Source organism: Salmo salar, chromosome 06, assembly GCF_965601325.2.
Source record: "Salmo salar chromosome 06, fSalSal1, whole genome shotgun sequence".
NCBI classification, from domain to species: Eukaryota; Metazoa; Chordata; class Actinopteri; order Salmoniformes; family Salmonidae; genus Salmo; species Salmo salar.
This window is the reverse complement of record NC_138296.1, coordinates 68,885,200-68,904,967: the sequence shown is the minus strand read 5'-3', so window position 1 is coordinate 68,904,967 and position 19,768 is coordinate 68,885,200. Positions and strand designations below refer to the sequence as shown.

General features: G+C 46.0%; 1 protein-coding gene and 1 non-coding gene across 2 annotated transcripts in view; both read right to left on the bottom strand.

Moving 5' to 3' along the window:
• The window catches only part of ift172 (intraflagellar transport 172), a 29,706-nt gene extending 10,996 nt beyond the window's left edge, over positions 1-18,710 (bottom strand). The window contains exons 1-33 of the mRNA XM_014205282.3: positions 18,497-18,710; positions 17,445-17,588; positions 17,143-17,255; positions 16,999-17,038; positions 16,808-16,873; positions 16,611-16,690; positions 16,428-16,515; positions 16,053-16,267; positions 15,804-15,927; positions 15,541-15,636; positions 15,162-15,323; positions 14,641-14,694; positions 14,327-14,430; positions 13,854-13,939; positions 12,372-12,484; positions 11,884-12,051; positions 11,416-11,552; positions 10,331-10,438; positions 9,396-9,480; positions 8,806-8,898; positions 8,587-8,664; positions 8,204-8,452; positions 5,977-6,055; positions 5,650-5,770; positions 4,906-5,050; positions 4,425-4,514; positions 4,100-4,197; positions 3,261-3,396; positions 2,987-3,103; positions 1,667-1,809; positions 1,175-1,268; positions 842-906; positions 104-284 (exon numbers count right to left, since the gene is read on the bottom strand). Of these exons, the coding sequence (XP_014060757.1) occupies positions 104-284; positions 842-906; positions 1,175-1,268; positions 1,667-1,809; positions 2,987-3,103; positions 3,261-3,396; positions 4,100-4,197; positions 4,425-4,514; positions 4,906-5,050; positions 5,650-5,770; positions 5,977-6,055; positions 8,204-8,452; positions 8,587-8,664; positions 8,806-8,898; positions 9,396-9,480; positions 10,331-10,438; positions 11,416-11,552; positions 11,884-12,051; positions 12,372-12,484; positions 13,854-13,939; positions 14,327-14,430; positions 14,641-14,694; positions 15,162-15,323; positions 15,541-15,636; positions 15,804-15,927; positions 16,053-16,267; positions 16,428-16,515; positions 16,611-16,690; positions 16,808-16,873; positions 16,999-17,038; positions 17,143-17,255; positions 17,445-17,588; positions 18,497-18,535 (3,711 nt within the window). The 5' untranslated portion in view covers positions 18,536-18,710. The remainder of the gene's footprint in view (positions 1-103; positions 285-841; positions 907-1,174; positions 1,269-1,666; positions 1,810-2,986; positions 3,104-3,260; positions 3,397-4,099; positions 4,198-4,424; positions 4,515-4,905; positions 5,051-5,649; positions 5,771-5,976; positions 6,056-8,203; positions 8,453-8,586; positions 8,665-8,805; positions 8,899-9,395; positions 9,481-10,330; positions 10,439-11,415; positions 11,553-11,883; positions 12,052-12,371; positions 12,485-13,853; positions 13,940-14,326; positions 14,431-14,640; positions 14,695-15,161; positions 15,324-15,540; positions 15,637-15,803; positions 15,928-16,052; positions 16,268-16,427; positions 16,516-16,610; positions 16,691-16,807; positions 16,874-16,998; positions 17,039-17,142; positions 17,256-17,444; positions 17,589-18,496) is intronic.
• A 186-nt stretch (positions 18,711-18,896) lies between these two features.
• Positions 18,897-18,968, bottom strand: trnaa-ugc (transfer RNA alanine (anticodon UGC)). Its single transcript has one exon. It is a non-coding gene; the product is annotated as a tRNA-Ala (tRNA).
• Between the last annotated feature and the right edge of the window lie 800 nt (positions 18,969-19,768).

Sequence of the window (19,768 nt, the reverse complement as noted above, 5' to 3'; positions counted from 1 at the left end):
AACAATCCTGGGAATATTTTCAGTTGAAACTTGCCGTTCCGTGGCCTAACATGCGTGATCGGAGCACGGTAGCACACGTATTGAGAAACACCCAGTCTCTTACTTTGTAGTACTTGATGGCCAGCTCTGGCCTCTGAGCCCTGAGGAGGAAGGCCTCAGCCTTCTGGAAGTCCTTCTGTTCGAAGCAGAACTTGGCCTGGCCCACCAGCACGTCTGATACACTGTCAGGGTCGTTGGCCTCCGCCACCCTCTGGGCTCCAACCCAGTCCTGGTTATGGACATACCTGTAAGGGACACACCAGGCTGTAATTTAACCTCCCTCATGTTGTTACAGGTTCAAGTTCAACGTTTTGTTTATCAGATTGCAGACAGCAAACACTCTCTGAAATATTTGTTATTCACAGATTAAAGGGCTCCAACTCCAGTTGATATTAGCTAGACGATATGCCACTAAAAACACCAATGTTGTGATCTTCCAGTAGCCCTGTTATACTGTAGGTCTGTCTACAGTTCTCTCCCACCCCTCTCCAGGAAGCAGAAATCACACAGTCTCAGTGACAGGGCTCCAGTTCCTCTGCTACCTGTGTGAGAGTTGAGCTCCCCTCCAACCAAACCCGTCTGCCTGCACCACCACATCATCTCACACTCACTTACTAGGTGGTCTATTACCAATGCACAGAGAAGTGAGGGGAAGTTCTGAAGGGGAAGAGGTAAGATCTGTGCTGGTACCAGCGCTCCTTTTTGAAGTCGACTCAGGAAGGCTTGAAGCTCTGACTTCTGTAGGGGACACATGCCAGCACCACTCGCTAGCTAGCAAGAGAAAAACTCCTGATACACTTACATCAGCACTGCCTCTTTTGGCTTCCCCGCTTTGATGAACTCCGACTCGGCTTCGGCGAACTTGCCCTTGAAAAATGAAACATCACGGCTCAGTGCTCGGTGGTGGAGGGATTAATAATGCATGCGTGACATTTAACGGCTGGAGAAGGGAGAAACACGGCGCTCAGACCCAAATTTGGGAAGGCAACGGAGTAAATATCTTTGAATCTTTGAGACGATGCAAGCTGCAGAGTAACCTTGAATGACAATGAGTGTGTGACTAGGATTGGGAGGAGGAGTAGGAAGTGGTGTGTGTGTGTGTGTGTGTGTGTGTGTGTGTGTGTATATATGGTACCTCATCCTCCAGCATCATGGCGTTTTTCAGGTGGATCTCAGGGATCTTGTTCTTGGTGGAGAGACGAGCCAGCTCAAAGGCAAAGTCAAAGGCGCTGAGAGGAGGACAAGAGAAGGGTCAAAACCAGTCCCCTAGTCAAGGTCACAGAGGTACAGCAGCTTCATCAATACTGAGTCCTAGGAACGAATGGGGAAGGTCTTAAACAGCTTATGCCTAGTATTCAACGCTTCAGACTATGAGTAAAACACCACAATAAAAGCGAAAATAAAGACATTTTCAAATTCTGTATTGCTGAACTTTTTAGGCTATTGCTTAGGCTTCGTTCTGAGTCAATCACAGAACAAATACATCAGATACTTCAAGTACCTCCCAGTGATGGACACTTGACTACAGGGACATTCCTAATCACCTCGTAAACATGAAAGCAATATTGAAGAGCATGGGGTTCCAGACAGTACAGTAAAGTGCAGTCCAGTGCATTGATCTGCTCACCAGTTGTCTGCTGCAAAGTCGATGGCGGTCTCCAGCAGACCAAACTTGTTGAGCAGTTTGACAGCAGCCTCCCCTCCCAGACTCTTGGCCCACAGGTAGGCCACCTGCTTATGGGCACTGGCTCCCCCATGGCCCTTCGCCACCTGCCACACACGTAGGAGGGGAAGAGGATTAGGAACAACAGATTCATACGCCCGGAGCTCCCACCATCAACCGCCTCACATGTCTCTCACTGCACATGCTGAGAGCAGGGAGCGAGCCAAATAGGGGTAAGACAGAGTGAAGGAGAGAGAAACTGTGAGAGAGAAGATCTCTGTAGAGAGAGCAAGATGAATGGCATTTTTGTAGTGAAGCTCATAATAAATGGGTGTGCAACTGAGTGTTAATTAAAGAGGGTGTGCGTTTACACTGAGTGCACAAAACATTAGGAACACCTGCTCTTTCCATGGCATAGACTGACCAGGTGAATCCAGGTGAAAGCTATGATCCCTTATTGATGTCACTTGTTAAATCCACTTCAATCAGTGTAGATGAAGGGGAGGAGACAGGTTAATGAAGGATTTTTAAGCCTTTAGACAATTGAGACATGGATTGTGTATGTGTGCCATTCAGATGGTGAATAGGCAAGACCAAGTATTGAAGTGCCTTTGAACAGGGTATGTTAGTAGGTGCCAGGTTCACCGGTTTGAGTGTGTCAAGGACTACAACGCTGTTGTGTTTTTTGCGCTCAACAGTTTCCTGTGTTTATCAAGAACGGTCCACCACCCAAAGGACTTCCAGCCAACTTGACACAACTGTTGAAAGCATTGGAGTCAGCATGGGCCAGCATCCCTGTGGCACGCTTTCAACACCTTGTCGAGTCCATGCCCAGACGAATTGAGGCTGTTCTGAGGGGGAAAAGGATGCAACTCAATATTAGGAAGCTGTTCCTAAGGTTTTGTACACTCAGTGTATGTGCCTCTATAGTATAGTGTCAGCCAGAAAGGAGGAAGCCGAAGTAGCAGAGTTGCAGCCAGGTGGTGATGTTTTTACAGAGAGTGTTAGGAGGCCGGTAACCAGTGAGAGGTCTTGCAGTGTAACACGTCCATCCCGCGCTGCTGTGTTAGCACAGACCACTGTCCTCGATACAGCATTACAGGCCAAGCCAGGGGCGTCATAATCACACTGTCACACTGTCCTGCTGTTCACAGACACTCACTATCTCAGGGACTCTCAGCGAGAGACGAAAGTCAACTTGTGATGTGGGCTAGAGTCCGACCGATATATCGTTACACAAAAACCAAAAAAACCTATCGGTCAGGCTCTAACATGGACACGTACCCTGTAGGCCTCCTCCCACATGTCGTTGACACGGTACATGTTGACTGCACCCTTCCACTCCTGGCCCTCCATATAGTGGTACTCCGCTTCTGAAAACCTGGACTCGGTCTCCAACTCCTGGAATAAATATTAGATAACGCAGACTCAGTAACCTGACCAACTAATTATCCTGGCTAATCTAAATCACCTTGAGTCCCTCTCATAAGATTTCTTTCAAAATGATACCCATATGATATTTATGTTTTTTCTTTAGACAGCGCCCCCTATCTCCGACCTTGGCCAGGTGCAGGTGAGTCTCAGACAGCAGGTCTGGGTGATGCTTGGCCACCAGTCGAATCACGTCGTCAAACATCTTGTTCTTCTTATACATGGTGATGGCCAGGTCCGGCTCCTCCACTGTCGCAAACAGCCTGCGAATATTCCAGTCACACACACACAGTTGATTGCATTTCTATGCACTAAAATGTAGTAATTCTTAATCTCTAATTACATTAACCACAATTTAAGCATGAGCAGAAAATATAACTTAATCACAAAATGAAGTTGCCCTTTGATGATGAATCCTGCTCCACATTTGTCACAGTTGAGATCAATAAGGAAGACAAGTATTGGGATGACACAGAGTTGGGGGCACGTGGTGACACACTGCCTTTGTGGCAGGCTGGCAGCGTGTGAAGGAGAGGACTCTGTCTAATATGGAATGGCACAGGCTCCTTTAGAGGGCGAGAGGGGTTGTTCAGTTAGGTGTAATGATTATGTTTCAGACACAATGCATCCAGGGCACCTTATTAAAGTCCAATTTGCTATCAATGCACAGCAATTGAACACTTTTGTTTGTCAATTTGTTGCAGTAGAACCTTGACCTGAACTGCAACAGACAATGTTCTGGATAAAGTGACTGTTAAATCAGGCCCCTGTAGCCCAATGTCAGCAAACTTGCCCGTGATAAAATCCATAATTAATTTGGCAGCAGGGTTTTGGTCGATACGGGTTGAAAACAGAGGAGGGTAATGAATGATAAAGAATGGAGAGAGAGAGAGGAAAAGAAGAGTGGGGAGGAAGAGAGAGGGAGTGGGGAGGAAGAGATGAGGTAGAAAGAAAGAGAGAGGTTACCTTTCTGCCTCCTTGTATTTCCCCTCTCCCTCCAGGTCCTGGGCTCGGCTGACGTACAGAGTCGACACGTCCTCTGGGGTCATACATTTCGCTGCCAGCTAGGACACAATGTGTGTGAGCGTGCATGGACACCGTACCAAGCGTCACTTTAACTCACTGTGATTGTCATTCCAATTCACTGTGCATAACATCCCACTTTAAAAGAACACACAGGCCTGTCACAACTAAACATAGAAGGCACAGAAGTGTATCCTGTTCCAATCAACTGCCTGCCATTTTAAGCTGGGCGAGCCAGATAAGACGGGACATTGATGAGGATGCATACCTTATGAGCCTGCTCCCACCTCCCAGCCGCCGTGTACATATCGATGGCATCTTTGATGTGGTCTCCCTTCACAAACAGGGGCTCTGCAACCTGGGTTCGCACAGAGAGAGAGAGAGAGAGAGAGAGAGAGAGGCAGAGAGAGAGAGAGAGAGAGAGAGAGAGAGAGGGAGAGAGAGAGAGAGAGAGAGAGAGAGAGAGAGAGAGAGAGAGAGAGAGAGAGAGAGAGAGAGAGAGAGGCAGAGAGAGAGAGAGAGAGAGAGAGAGAGAGAGAGATACTGTACATTCCTTTCTGTGGATTCCAGCTCTCAAAGTAAGTAATGCATCAATACTTTCATTCAATTATGCAAACATGCAGCACAGAGGCAGCAGGGAGTCAGGTCTGGAATAAGCAGGCATCGCCAGCTGCCATGTTGCAAGGCCCCTGACTCATCGGAACAGTCGGAATGAGGCTGCGTTTCTCTCCTTCCCTCCCTCCCCTTACCTCGTACTCCTGGATGGAGGCGTAGTACTGGGCTATCTTCAGGTAGTACTTCCCTCCTGACCGGTCTTCCTGTAACTCCAGGATATGGACCGCCTTCTTCCACTGGCGAGCCCCTATGGCAGCCTCGATGGCCTTCGAGGAACAGCTACGATAGTGAGGAGAAGAGGAGGGGGGTAGAGGAGAGGGCGAGAGGAGGCGTTTGCACCATCAAAGGACATCAAACTAATCAAAGAATACAATACTAAGCAACTTTATTCATCCACTTGGAACAACTAATAGGCTATGTCCAGCCCAACCAGGGAGCAATTAACACTAGAATGGCAATTAAGACTCAATGTTACAATCCTGTCAAACCACTTTTATTGATTATTTCTTCAGTTGATTCCTGTGTTGATTCCCAGCAGTAAGTGATTAGTAGGGGATGGAGCTTTAGCGAGGCCCATTATGCCAGTCAGTCAGACCCCCACAGTATTACCAGAGGGCCAGCCATTCAATGAGCATCCAGTGTGCTATCTAAAGCAGCCTGCCCTCGGGACTGGAGCCCTGCGCTGCCTAATGAACAACACCTCCATTTGATTACACAGGAAATGAATCATTCACTTCACTATAAACAAACCCCTCACACCACCTCCTCCTGCCTCCCACTCCTTTCATCTCTATCCGTCACTCTATCGCTCCCTCTACACCTCTCTTCCTCCCTCCCTGCTTGCAGTAAGTGATGGGCAGACAGCAGAGCTGACTCACCCAGCCTCTATATAGTGGTTGATGGCGGCGTCCAGTTGTTTCTGCTGGACCAGGTAGTCTCCCCAGGCCTCCTCCAGTTTCACCACGTCAGCCGGGAAGGCAACACGAGCCAGCTCAACAGCTACGCTCAGGGAAAGACGTCACAGTTACATTCACGTCAATACAGTTTACAATTCATTCTCCAAACTCATATCAAACTCAGTGAACAACATAATGACTGGGCTGAACTAAATAAGTAATACATGCTGCATGCATGGTCTCGTCCTAACCACTACACATGGGTGATAGTCATTGTTATATTCACCCTCAGTGCTGTGTCAAGCCTACCTTTCCTGAAGGCGTGGCCCTTACGGTAGCAGTCCAGAGCCCTCTGGTTGTACCTGATCTTCTCAAACAGATCTCCTGCCTGATCATGGGAGAGAGGAAAGTTTCAAAGTTACTCAACTTCCTCCCTCTCATTAAGTCACTTACAGCACCTCTGGTCCATAACCAGATGGTTCAAGAACAGAAAGAGAAAGAAACAGCGAGAGAGAGAGAGAGAGAGAGAGAGAGAGAGAGAGAGAGAGAGAGAGAGAGAGAGAGAGAGAGAGAGAGACATTCAGAGAGAGAGAGAGAGAGAGAGAGAGAGAGAGAGAGACATTCAGAGAGAGAGAGAGAGAGAGAGAGAGAGAGAGGAGAGAGAGAGAGAGACATTCAGAGAGAGAGAGAGAGAGAGAGAGACATTCAGAGAGAGAGAGAGAGAGAGAGAGAAAGAGAGAGAGACATTCGAGAGAGAGAGAGAGAGAGAGAGAGAGAGAGAGAGACATTCAGAGAGAGAGAGAGAGAGAGAGAGAGAGAGAGAGAGAGAGAGAGACATTCAGAGAGAGAGAGAGAGAGAGAGAAGAGAAGACATTCAGAGAGAGAGAGAGAGAGAGAGAGAGACATTCAGAGAGAGAGAGAGAGAGAGAGAGAGAGAGACATTCGAGAGAGAGAGAGAGAGAGAGAGAGAGAGAGAGCAGAGAGAGAGAGAGAGAGAGAGAGAGAGAGAGAGAGAGAGAGAGAGAGAGAGAGAGACATTCAGAGAGAGAGAGAGAGAGAGAGAGAGAGAGAGAGAGGCAGAGAGAGAGAGAGAGAGAGAGAGAGAGAGACATTCAGAGAGAGAGAGAGAGAGAGAGAGAGAGAGAGGCAGAGAGAGAGAGAGAGAGAGAGAGAGAGAGAGAGAGAGAGAGAGAAAAAGTGCAGATAAAGAGAAAAACAGAAAGAAACAGAAGGCTGACTAACATCCTCCCAGACACATCCTTTATTAAGACAGACATATACTTTCCCAGACATCGGTTCTGAGGAGAGGAGAGTCATCCACCACAGAGACACAGGCAGGAAACAAAGGTTCAGGCTGTACACAGAGACACTGAGCTAGAACACATCTGTCTTTCTCTGCACCAACTTCACCTGCCTTACCAGAGACAAACCAACTTCACCTGCCTTACCAGAGACAAACCAACTTCACCTGCCTTACCAGAGACAAACCAACTTCACCTGCCTTACCAGAGACAAACCAACTTCACCTGCCTTACCAGAGACAAACCAACTTCACCTGCCTTACCAGAGACAAACCAACTTCACCTGCCTTACCAGAGACAAACCAACTTCACCTGCCTTACCAGAGACAAACCAACTTCACCTGCCTTACCAGAGACAAACCAACTTCACCTGCCTTACCAGAGACAAACCAACTTCACCTGCCTTACCAGAGACAAACCAACTTCACCTGCCTTACCAGAGACAAACCAACTTCACCTGCCTTACCAGAGACAAACCAACTTCTCCTGCCTTACCAGAGACAAACCAACTTCACCTGCCTTACCAGAGACAAACCAACTTCACCTGCCTTACCAGAGACAAACCAACTTCTCCTGCCTTACCAGAGACAAACCAACTTCACCTGCCTTACCAGAGACAAACCAACTTCACCTGCCTTACCAGAGACAAACCAACTTCACCTGCCTTACCAGAGACAAACCAACTTCACCTGCCTTACCAGAGACAAACCAACTTCACCTGCCTTACCAGAGACAAACCAACTTCACCTGCCTTACCAGAGACAAACCAACTTCACCTGCCTTACCAGAGACAAACCAACTTCACCTGCCTTACCAGAGACAAACCAACTTCACCTGCCTTACCAGAGACAAACCAACTTCACCTGCCTTACCAGAGACAAACCAACTTCACCTGCCTTACCAGAGACAAACCAACTTCACCTGCCTTACCAGAGACAAACCAACTTCTCCTGCCTTACCAGAGACAAACCAACTTCACCTGCCTTACCAGAGACAAACCAACTTCACCTGCCTTACCAGAGACAAACCAACTTCTCTATCACACACAAATCACATTGTGAGACAATCAAGCCGAGTCACTCAGAGCCTCTCCATCAGGAGAGCGTGAGACGGGATCTAAGCAACATTTCACCTAATTCCATGAAGACGTTTAATCTGTCGCTGGAAGACAAGTGATACTCGTCTTGAAGAAGCCTAGTGGAACGGTGTGATTTTGCAGCGGTCATGACACCCACCCTCTCATAGAACTCTCCCTTGATGAGGGCAGCCGCGATCCTGTTGATGACGTCAGAGTTGGTGACCAGCTCCTCGCGGCTCATAGCCAATCGGGCGGCCTTGGCAGGTAGGCCCGCTTTGAGGTAGAGGTTGACGGCGCCCGTGAAGTCCTCCTCCCCCTCCTTGACCTCGCCGGCCTTCTCATCCTGGTTGGTCTCCATCAGCCACTGGTAGTAGCTGTGACGCAGGTTGTCCAGCTCTGGGTGGCCCTGGGAAGACACTCCTTCAATAAGGGCTATGTTGCACAGTTTCATGGGGGAAAATCCCTGGTATTAGTTTGTTTTGTTGCAGATAGCCGATAAAATAACATCATGTGCGGTACAGTCTCTCAGTGTTCGTTTACCTTGGACTCGGCCACAGCGATGCAGTCGTCCCACATGTGAAGCTCCTGATACATCTCCATCACCTCATCAATGGCGTTCTACAGAGCGGTCACACGACACAGCGACACACATCCCGGTGAGACTGGGGAGGCTCTTCATGCCTTCCCTACAGACCAAATGCTTCACTGAGTTGTATAGTGTTAGACAGACATTCCACCATTCAAGTTACACCCTCCTACCTGCTCCATATAGTACATCTCAGCCAGTTTGTAGTTCTTGTCCAGCATGGCGAGGCGTGCTTTGACTTGGTAGAACTCGGTACCATCACCACCCTGGAGATTAGACAAGGCAAGTGTCACATAAGACCAACTTCAACATGTATCTGAAAGGCTAAAGGGAATGGCATGTCCTTTCTATCAGACTGGGGCAGGCCGCCCTGCATTCAACAATGGTAAACAGGTGCTGGGGGTGCGTGTGTGGGCATGCATGTGTGTGATTAGCATTAATGGAGTTTAATAGCCCAGTGGAGCAGAGGGATGTAATGGATGGATTGACTGGCCTGGCCAGTCAGGGAGCAGCTGTGCTGGCAGGGGTGCCAATGTGCCCATGCTCCAGGGTGCAGAGAGACCCACAGGGGCCCCAACAGACACCCAGGGCTGAGCCCCGTGGCCCCGGATGGGACACCTGGATTGGATTGCCTCCAACTCAGGGCCTGGATGACTATGGACCCAAACTAGAGCCTCCAACACTACTCCGTATATCTACTGCCAGTTATGAAGGGAGGTGGGGACCGGCGATGCACGAGAGACCAACACACTACAGTACGTACGTATTCCTTTGCGACTTGGTCAGCGATCCTGTTAGTCTGGTTCAGAAAGCGAGCTTTGGAGACATCTCCCAAGGCAGCAAAGCACCTAAAAAACACACAAAACAACTTAAGGCACACTGAGGGTGCAGCGAAAACAAATGTGTACAGACAAAAACTCTGACATAACCTCTAAAACAAATACCAAGGGCGTTCTATCAACAGCCTTCAGCCATGCTACAGTGCCGGGGTGAACATTTCAATGGCTTTCTAACATAGGCCGCCTGTATCACCAGCTCTTTCAGGGAAGTTGCATCACGCTAATAAGCTGCGTTCGCAATCAAAAGAGGAGAATGTCTTTTTAGCTACCTACCCTCCTTCATTTACATTCTCCTCTCCAGACAAAACCCTTTTTTTCCCCCCTCTGCATGATTTATGCAAATCAACCCCCATACATAAGGAATGGCCGCTGCATTATTGATGCCACGCTACAGTCAAATCTAACTTTCACCCCGCAAAAAAAGTGAAAAAAAAATCACAAAAGCTTAAGTAAGCACCACCAGAGTAAGTTAAGTAAGTCATATTGAGAGAGATAGCTTTTTCTAGCCAGGGACACATCTTTCAACGTGACACAGAGTACTCTCAGTTCTGAGTGAACTGCTTAGCGCTGTACTAATTCTCCCCCTCCCCCCCCCAGTCACGTACGCATTGCTCAGATAAAAACAGTGAGGAGAGAGGGGGCTGCCCCGGGCTAAACGCCTTCACGGGAGGCCAGTCACTTTTCACAAGTTAAAACGGAGAGAGAGCGAGAGAAAGGATTGTATTAGAAGATAAGCCTAACAGTGCTGTTGTTTAGGTTTTACCGAGCCCCCTAGGGACACGCATGACGACATGAGTGGAGTGTGTGTATGTTGTGGCATGAGTGACGCAGTCTGCGTGTGGTCCCCCGCTGTGCTGACCTCTCTGCGATGTGGAGCTGGCGGGCCTCCAGAGACAGTTTGCTCAGAGTTTTCCACATGGCTTCCGTCTCCGAGGACATCTCCAGAGTCTCCAGGAAAGCTGTGGCTCTGAGGGAACACACCCACACACACACACACATCCACACACCCACACACACACACACACACACACACACACACACACACACACACACACACACACACACACGTGAGTCACACACAGCAGGACCATCCACAGGGACAACTCACAGCAGGAGAGAGCAACAAAGTGTAACTAGAAAAAACAGATTCAACAGAAAAACAACCCTCTTTTTTGCAGTTATAGGGTGACAGTTTGAACACAGGGATTTTCCCGCATTTTTTCGGTCCTCCTAAGTCCAAACAGTGTACAAATGAATTTTCGGGACGGAAAAATGTTTCATTGTAAACATAAACAACTAAATATGTACATATACAAAGTATGTTGAAAAGATAATGGACCTATATATATATATATATATATATATATATATATATATATATAGAAGATTATATTTGAATAATATAATCTTTGAGAACTAACAATCACCAAAATAAAATCTACATAGTCAGGGAGAATTTAAGATTCCCAAAACAATGAATATAGCAGTATTCATTTTGTGAGTATGTTTGAGCAAAATAACACAGTATTAGCCATGGCCAAATAAATAGAATTCATTGTATGAAATGGTCTTAAATGCACACATTTCTCTACAGTGCCAAGATGGTGGCTTGTAAAATTTTCTACAAAATTCAGCCGCCCAGAAAGGGGCCGACAGCACCCATTGCCACGACCCCCCCCCCCCCCCCCACCTAACCCCTTTTTGAAGAAAAACGTGGCAGTTATCAAAATAAACTACATGCACTTCAAATAGGCGACACAGCATTGAGTGTGGAATGTGGACCACAATAGTTGCATTCTAAACCCACATTCTTTCCACCCTGGATGTTGCACAACTAGGGATCTTATCAAAACCAAATCAGCAACTAGAATTGGAATATATTGTAAGCTGCCACTTTTGTGCATTCCGAAAGACCCACTGCATTCTTACAAGGTAGATACTAACCTGTAATAGTCGCCATCGTCAATAGCTGTTCCAAACTCGATAAGGCCCTCGTCCAAGGTGTAGGACACAGTGTTGACCCCCTCGGTCACGATCACCTCTGTCTTACCATTGGACCTCTCCAGATCCACTACATCCCCCTGTGGAAAACAGAGAGGCCAAATCAGCCCTCTTCTCAGCCCTTATAGTTCTACCTGCTAGGAGATAATTACACTGTGTGCCTTTCACTGCACTCAGAGACTTAATCAAAGGTTCATCAAGACAGAGGAGGACAATAAGAACACAGGCATGGGCTGTGGTGTGGGGTGTGGAAAAGAAGAGCGGCACACAGTCGGTCACATTGGGTATTAAACTTCAAGGTCTATAAACAGAAAGTAGTCAAATCAGTAGTTCAGCCACACGGTGACTAACGTTAGCCCTGCCAGTAGCATACGAGCTGGCCGGACCCTCTCTCCCCCCCCCTGCGCTCACCCTGAGGGGGAACATGGTGGCTCTCTCTGGGCTGTCGATGTTGTACCACACACACAGGTTGCCTCTGTTCTGGCTCACCACCACGTCACTGCCAGGAACCCACTGCACGTAGGAGCAGAAGCTCAACACTGTGGTCTTAACACTGCTCTCTATGTCATACAGGTGGAGCTGAGGGAGAGAGGGAGAGAGAGAGGAGAAGAGTTAGAGGATTAGGCAGTGATGCAAGGAATCACATGAAGCCGGTCTGTTACTCAAATAAACTCAAATCCAAGCAGTAATGCACCTTTCAAAACTAGAATTTCAGCTCTACTGGGTCCTCGACAACAAATTCTAAACCATAGCGAAACATCTGAGTACAATGAGTCACTTTTCAGTCAAAAGCTCCCAAAGGGATTCCCAATTAAAATGCTTGGCATCCTTTGCCCAGGGCGAGCACATCAAACAGGCATAGCTCTAGGCAGCCCCGTTACTTTAAGCTGCTGCCTCACCCGTAGTTTCTTGTCCCTGAAGAGTAGCTTGCGCCCCGTCTCATTGAGCTCCAGCCAGTCAATCTTGGAGTCGTGGTTGATGGTTCCCAGGTTGTATCCGCCGGCCAGATCCACTGTGAGTGGGAGGGAGAGAGATTACCTGAGCCGTGCCTCTAGGTCATAGCAGCAATCAATGACTGGTGGCATCGAGAGACAGAGAAGGAAAACATTCTCAACTCCAGAGTTTGTACTAAGAGGGTAGGTGTTGTACCGTGTTTAAAGCCACATTATATATCTATATATCTGCTAGGCAAGAGATAAAACGGTATGTTGTAAGTGAGGGGCCTACAGAACAAAGCCATGATGCAATATGAATATGTCAACGTTCACAGTAGTATACATCCACTCTGACAAACATCTATGATTCTCCAATGAATCATGTGACAGAGAGGCCTGGCATTGCTACTCCTTTTATTCTGTAATCAAGCTTCTGAGAAGCTAAAAAATCATTTTCCAATTTACACTTTCAGAGCGAGGGAGGGAAGGAAAGAAAAGAGGGAGGGAGGGGAGAAGCAACAAAAAAGAAAATAAAAAGAAACTGCTCCTGTCATTCAAAGGGGAGAAATAAATTGGATGGAGGTTGTTTCTCATTTTCACCACCTGAACAAAAAAACTGTTCGGCGGTGACAGAAGGACATGCCCGGACTTAATTAGCACAGGAAGTGGACAGGGCTTGGGCAGATGGCGCTCAGCTCAGCCCTGCACTGTGGCGGGGTCTGGGCTTGGGCCGTGCTTTAGACTCTACACCGCCACCCACCACCCCGCCCACCATGGGGTCAGCGCCTAATTGAAAGGCCCGTTATCTGGAAGCGGCATATGCCTGTTTGTCTCAGCATCATTCTTTACCGGCCCTCACAGGCGCTAGCGTCTCAGGCTGCCCCAGGGGAGAGAGGGGAGGAGTGGGGTAAGAGAGGGACGGTGTGGGCCCGCTAAAATCAAACAGTCGTTCACCTAATTAATACCTAGCAACGTGGGGACCAAGTCGCTCGGAGCAGCGCCTGCCTGCCTTTACATGAATAGGTATCATCCATCACAAAAAGGGCAGGTCAGCGTCTTTGTGTGTTAAACTCTCTTTATCTGCAAATAAGAATGGATGGGAGGGCTGGGCTGGAACTTGGCCTTGGAGTGAAGGTGACTGACACTTTTAGTTAAAATATTTAGCAATTACTTCACACGGTCACTTTGGATGCAAATCCCTTCACTAGATAGTAATAGCCTAGATAAAAACACATGACACGATTTTACATTTCTGGAAAAAGTAAAGGCCTGAGAATAAAAGCTGTAGTCAACAAGCACCAGAGTCATAACCTTGGCTTGACTTTGACCAGAAGACAACCCTTCTGCAGCACAGAAATCAGGTCTTCGTGTCCTCGGTTCACCATCTCAAGGAGCATACACTCTGCATCATACATATTCATGACACACACACACACACACACTTACCAATGGCAATGGTCTTGATGTCAATCAGGTAAGCTAACTTTTTGTTGCCTTCAACCCCCCTCTGTTTCCTCTCATTAAGACGAACACTAGAGATGCAGACACAGTGTGGGGTAGACATATACGTAAGCAGAGGGGGAATGTTAAAACTGAACATCCAAACATTAGCACAGAAATATCTCCAATCTGACAATCTTGACACCCTGAATACATTAGGATGGATTTGTAATGACTAACTTTGTGCACTGAAAACTGACTTGACAGCTGCATGCAAAACGCTTACCCTTCTCACGCATTCAGAGTATGCCCGACTGTCATGTACAAACAAAGCTCAACACTACCACCTAGTGACCATTCTTCACGTACGAGTAGAAGACGAGCAGAAATGTCTCGGTGACGTTAGAAAACGCAACTGCTTTCTATAATATAATATGGTATAAATATATGCATTAGGAGGAGAATGAGTGAACGCCAACCTGATGAGATGTGGGTTCATGAACTCCGTTCTCACTGATCCCAGGATGTCGTTGCTGCCGTACTCCACCAGCGTCAGCTCCCCAGCGTTGAAAATCATACACACCTGATACAACACATCACAGTCAGCAGCTGACTCCCTACCATTAGGAGAACATTCACAATTCCTATGCTCAAGAAGCAATGACAGGCAGTTAACAGGGACATGACGTGTATTTTATCATTCGTAAGTTGGGATTGCAGGACCTGAAAACTCCTCACTACAGCACATAAACTGCAGACAAAACTAAACAGGGACAGAAGAATGGAATCGTACCGTTTCATTTTCAAAGAAGAATTTTTCATTCCCCCCGGAGCCTTGCCATGCAACCTGAAAAAAGAACGGCAGAGGGGTCTTTGTTTACCCGGGGCGAAGCGCGGTGGGCGTCACTTCCTGCTTTACACTACATTACACACACATATATCCTGCAGCCTGTTATTGCGTATGTCTGTCATTTTTCGACAGCAGCACTCCAGCTCCAGTGAAGGCTCTTTGAAAACTCTCAGTTAAACAGGGATTAGCACACCGAACCGTGACAGCCCTTGAACTTTTAAAACAAGTCCTTGGAACTTCTAATAGAGCGATTTGTTTCTCACTGTGCCACAAACAATATGCAAGAATATTCGCACAGAGGAAGGGACGGTGGCCCATAAAAAAACATCTCTTGCACTTAGTGTCTTGATTCTTCCAACAGCTCACTTCAAATTGGAGTCTGTATACCACACACATGAGCAGGTAGAGGTAATTACTCCATAACTAGCAGAGTAAAGGATTAGTGAATGGCCAGAGCATCATACCTCACTGAGCTTGTTGGAGGTCAGGTCTCCCAGCAGCAGGGTATCAGAAGTGTGGCCCACCAGATAGCGGTCCTTCCCCATGATCTTCACCTCGTCTATCTCATAGCCGTAGTGGGACTTCAGCACCACCCGCATCCCTGTAGACAGGTTCTTTACAATCACCTGGAGACACATTGTTCAGTTAGTTAGTCAGAGCCTCCAACTCGCAAGGAAATAAGTGACAAAGAACTGTTGGGAGGGTGTAGTGATGATAAGTGAAGCTCAATACAACCATGTCTCTGAGCCACAAGTCAAGGACTCAAGTTGATCTTTCCCTGTCAGATGAACTGCAGTGCCCCGCTATCGTTCTGAACTGAAGGCGGTGAATACCACAACGTACCTGACTCAGTCCCACATAAGTCATCTCAAATTTGTTCTTGTAGATGCTCCTCCTTAGGCAGCAGTCAAACTGTTCCACTCCCCCACACAGTGTACCCTGAACACAGGGATTGACAAAAACATGTTTATGAAGCTGCCACAAAAGTTAGAATTGCAAAAAGCTGTGAAAGGCAACGTGTAGTCTACTTTCTACAGTACTGGGAGCTAATCAAGTATTTCATTACTGTTGGGAACAGGTGTGTTCGTTCATGTATGGTTACTCACTGCACAGAGGCGTGAGCCATCCTTCTTCCAGGCCAAGGCAGTGATGGTGTACAGGTTGGGAATCTCTTTAGGGGATGCTTCGTCCCATGCACCTTTCCGAGGACCCCAGTTGAAGACTCTCAATCTGAAATGACATAATTTGAACAAAACAGCTTATCACTCAGAACTTCCTGCTTCCAAGCAATGTAAGATAAGTTTGTAATATCATGCTTATTACTTGTATACTGATGTATCAAAATGAAGACTGACCGGTCATAGCTGCCGATGACCACAGACTGTCCACTGGGACTGGTGGCGGCCACAGTGAACTCTTTCTCCGAGCGGTCTCGGCTGTAGTCAAAAGTCTGCTGGATGTGACCCTCCCTGCCATAGGCCACTATCTTCTTGTCACATCCAGCCACTATGATGCTATTGGTGCCCCATGCCAGGGCATATGGTGGGCAAGGGTGGGTCAACAATTTGCCCTGCAAAAAGATTGGAGAGACATGCATCAATGCACATCTACCTGATAAGATTGTTTTTTAACAGTGAAATGTGAGAGCAAAAGGTTTGACCCAAGGACTACTATGAGAAAATTCCCAGGGACACATTGAGATGATTTAATGTCAGTACTGGGTACAGTACCTGAGATTCTCCTGAGCCTTCGTCATCAAAGAAATATCTTACAACAGTCCCGTCTGCGTGGCCTGAGAGCATGCCCTTCCCAGAAACACTGGCACACAGAGAGGAGTACAGCATTAGAGCTACAATATCAGACTATTAACTTTGAATGAGAGGGTTTGAAGAAAGAAAAAGAAAGGCACATACTTTGATGTCAATGAGACAACACAGGAATCTGTTCCGTAGACCGTAGATGACTTGTTTGTTTTTGTGTTGGCAAGGCGAACCTGGGAGGAAGCAAACAAAACATATCAAGATCCAACAGAATGTTCTGTAAACTCATAGTACTTCCTGTTATTGAAAATACTGGCAGTAAAAAAATATTGATTGTGTAAATTACTTACCTTTCCCTCTGCTAATCCAAAAACGATAGCGTGTTCTGCTGGCCATAGCAAACAAGTCAAAGCACTCTGAAACACAATGAGATTGGTTTTACATGTACTTTTAAATTGACTGTTGTTTGTATTTTGGTAAATAACTCAAAAGAGAGCTTGAACATAGTTCTACTGCATCACAGAAATGTGTTATTACTTACTGTCTGTACAAATTTGTTGCAGATGACCTTTTTCTCACCCCTGTGAGAAATAAAGAAACATCACACTTGAGACAAAGAGATGGTAGAGCGGGCCATCTGTGAATCCAAACCCAGCCAAAATACAAATACCAGAAGCATTCTTACCATTCCTCTCCGATTTTGTAGACATAGATTATGTTATCAGTTTGGGCAATGGCAATTTTTGTTGAGTCAGGAGAAAATGCCATGTCCTTGACAACATAGCTCTTCTTTCCATACTGCAAGAAGATAAATATCACAAGAACATTATCACTCTATCGAATATACCTAGTTTCAGTTGCAAGCTGTGTGTGAGTGTTTCTGGGAAAAGCTTCCGGTATCAAACTAGTCAGACAAAAAATGGTGTGTACATAATTGATGAGAGGATTACATGATAGTCAAACTTGACAACTGAGATGCCTACTAACCTTAGATTCTGCAGGCTTAGTAGAGAACTTATCCCTTTTCTCTCCTTGCTCATCGTACAGTAAGACCACTCTGTCCACAGTGCATACAGCAAATTTGCCATTATTCGGTGCCCATGTCATACAAGTAACTTTTGCAGCTCCCTCCTGTGGTAAAGGGACAACAAATTGGATACCATGTCAGTATAGTTACTTCACACGGGTAACTAGCTGTAGCCTCAGTGAACCTAGCAGTGTTTTTCTTCAATCCTGTGTCTGGACCCACACCAAAAAGTCTACACACCCTGACCTCTAGGACCTTCAGTTGAAGAAAAAAATTGACATAAGTTAGCTAACGTTAGTAAAACGTTATCTAGCTAGTTAAGGACACATGCTGAAGCTTGCTAGATATCAATCAAATGTATTTATAAAGCCCTTTTTACATCAGCAGATGTCACAAAGTGCTATACAGAAGCCCAGCCTAAAACCCCAAACAGCAAGCAATGCGGATGCACAAAGACATTGTTCATCTAGATATCGCCACATGAAACCGAATCTCATCGGGATGCAGTTGTATACATTTCACATCTGTATTACTCTGGATTATCGTCGCTGGTGAAGAAACCTATTCTGTTCCCTTTTAAGGTGGGAATTGAACAAGTAACTGTGCCAAAGTTACAGTATACTCTGCACCACGTGTCATCAGACCGCCCGAAAGACATGACCAGATTGAGAAAAGTGCTGTGAGATGAAGGGACAGATAACAGCAATAGCCAAGGTTGGAGACCTAAAGGCACAAAAGGCACTAAGTGTGGAGATTTCTGTTTAGTGTGATGCAGAAAAATAAGAGACTTCTATCCTGTAATACTGACTTTCAATGTGGGGCTGGTGGCAGCAATATATACATTTACGGTGAAGCTGGAGGTAGACAATTCAGTACATAACACATTGAGGCATACTAGGGCTAGCTAGCAGCAAGCAAATGTTAGTCATCAAAGCATTCTAGTTTGTTAGCTAACGTTAGCTGTGGTGGTTAACGTTACTAGCTACTGTAGTAGTAAAATGGCCGAGCTTACTTGGGGCGTTAAAAGCGTCTTCAGATGCTTTAGTTGCATGGTTGAAATCTATAATCATCTATGTAACTGGTGTAATGTGTAGTCTTTATAAATTATAATATAATCCCGAAGTTACTGCTGTTTACGTTAGCTAACGTTAGAATTGGTTCTGTTGATAAGGGAGGCAGACATTTTTCAAAACATCCGTTCTCCCTGGTTACGGTTGTCTGGCACGTATGTGGGCGTGTTACCCAAAAACGTCTGACGACAGCACGCACGAAAATATCCAGAGCTCGGATATATATTTTTTTACATTTTAACTATAAAATATTTGTAAATACAATAACAGCTAGCTAAACTAGCTTTACATCGAAACGCATCAAATAGACCAGTGCTATGGAATTGCAAAAAAAGAACATCTTGGAGATGCCGGGGATTGAACCCGGGGCCTCATACATGCAAAGCATGCGCTCTACCACTGAGCTACATCCCCATTCTAACGTTTCACTACTGAAAAGCTAATATGATATGGCTATCGGCTATTCAAGATGGGTGAAAAAGATGTTACACGATTAAACAGTGCATAATTTTTTTTAACACTCCTATTATGTTGCGGGTCAATTTGACCCATTTCCACGTTTTAGTTGTCTAAAATACTAGTTACCCTCTCTTTTTCTCCATGAAATTAAATGACTTTCCTCATTTAGGGTCATGAACCTAACTTCAAAATGTGGACACGCTGATGTGTTGTGGAATGTCTGTGTAGATTGTGTTCACAAACATGATGTTGTGGGTCATTTTGACCCGGAGGCTTTCATGTGTCTAGATATTTCCACAGGTCCAAAATAAACAAGTGTCTTTGATGTATTTTGTTTTGACTGGTTCTGGTTGCAGTTTTATAATTATGTTTGAGTGAAAAGAAGCTTTCCCAAACTGCTTTCTCAGTGCGGGAGCAGCAGATCTCTGACATAAAAATGAGCTCCAAACAGAAAATGCTTTGTTTGTGAGAAATGAAAAATGTTTAACAAATAGTTCTTAAATATAGAGTTGTTGAAATCAAATGTTCTTGTATTTCTTCTTTCTGAAAGGTCTGACAAGATAAAATAACGTTTTTACTTTATTCTTTGACTGTCTTGAGTGCGTTTAAACTGTGTGGGTCAATCCGACCCATAACATAATGGAGGTCATTTTTTTCCCAGCAAATCACAAAGGTTAAGATATGAAATTGAATTACTAGAAAATGACAGTTCATGAAGAAAATGTGTCTTCTTACATGTTTTGAAATATTTATGG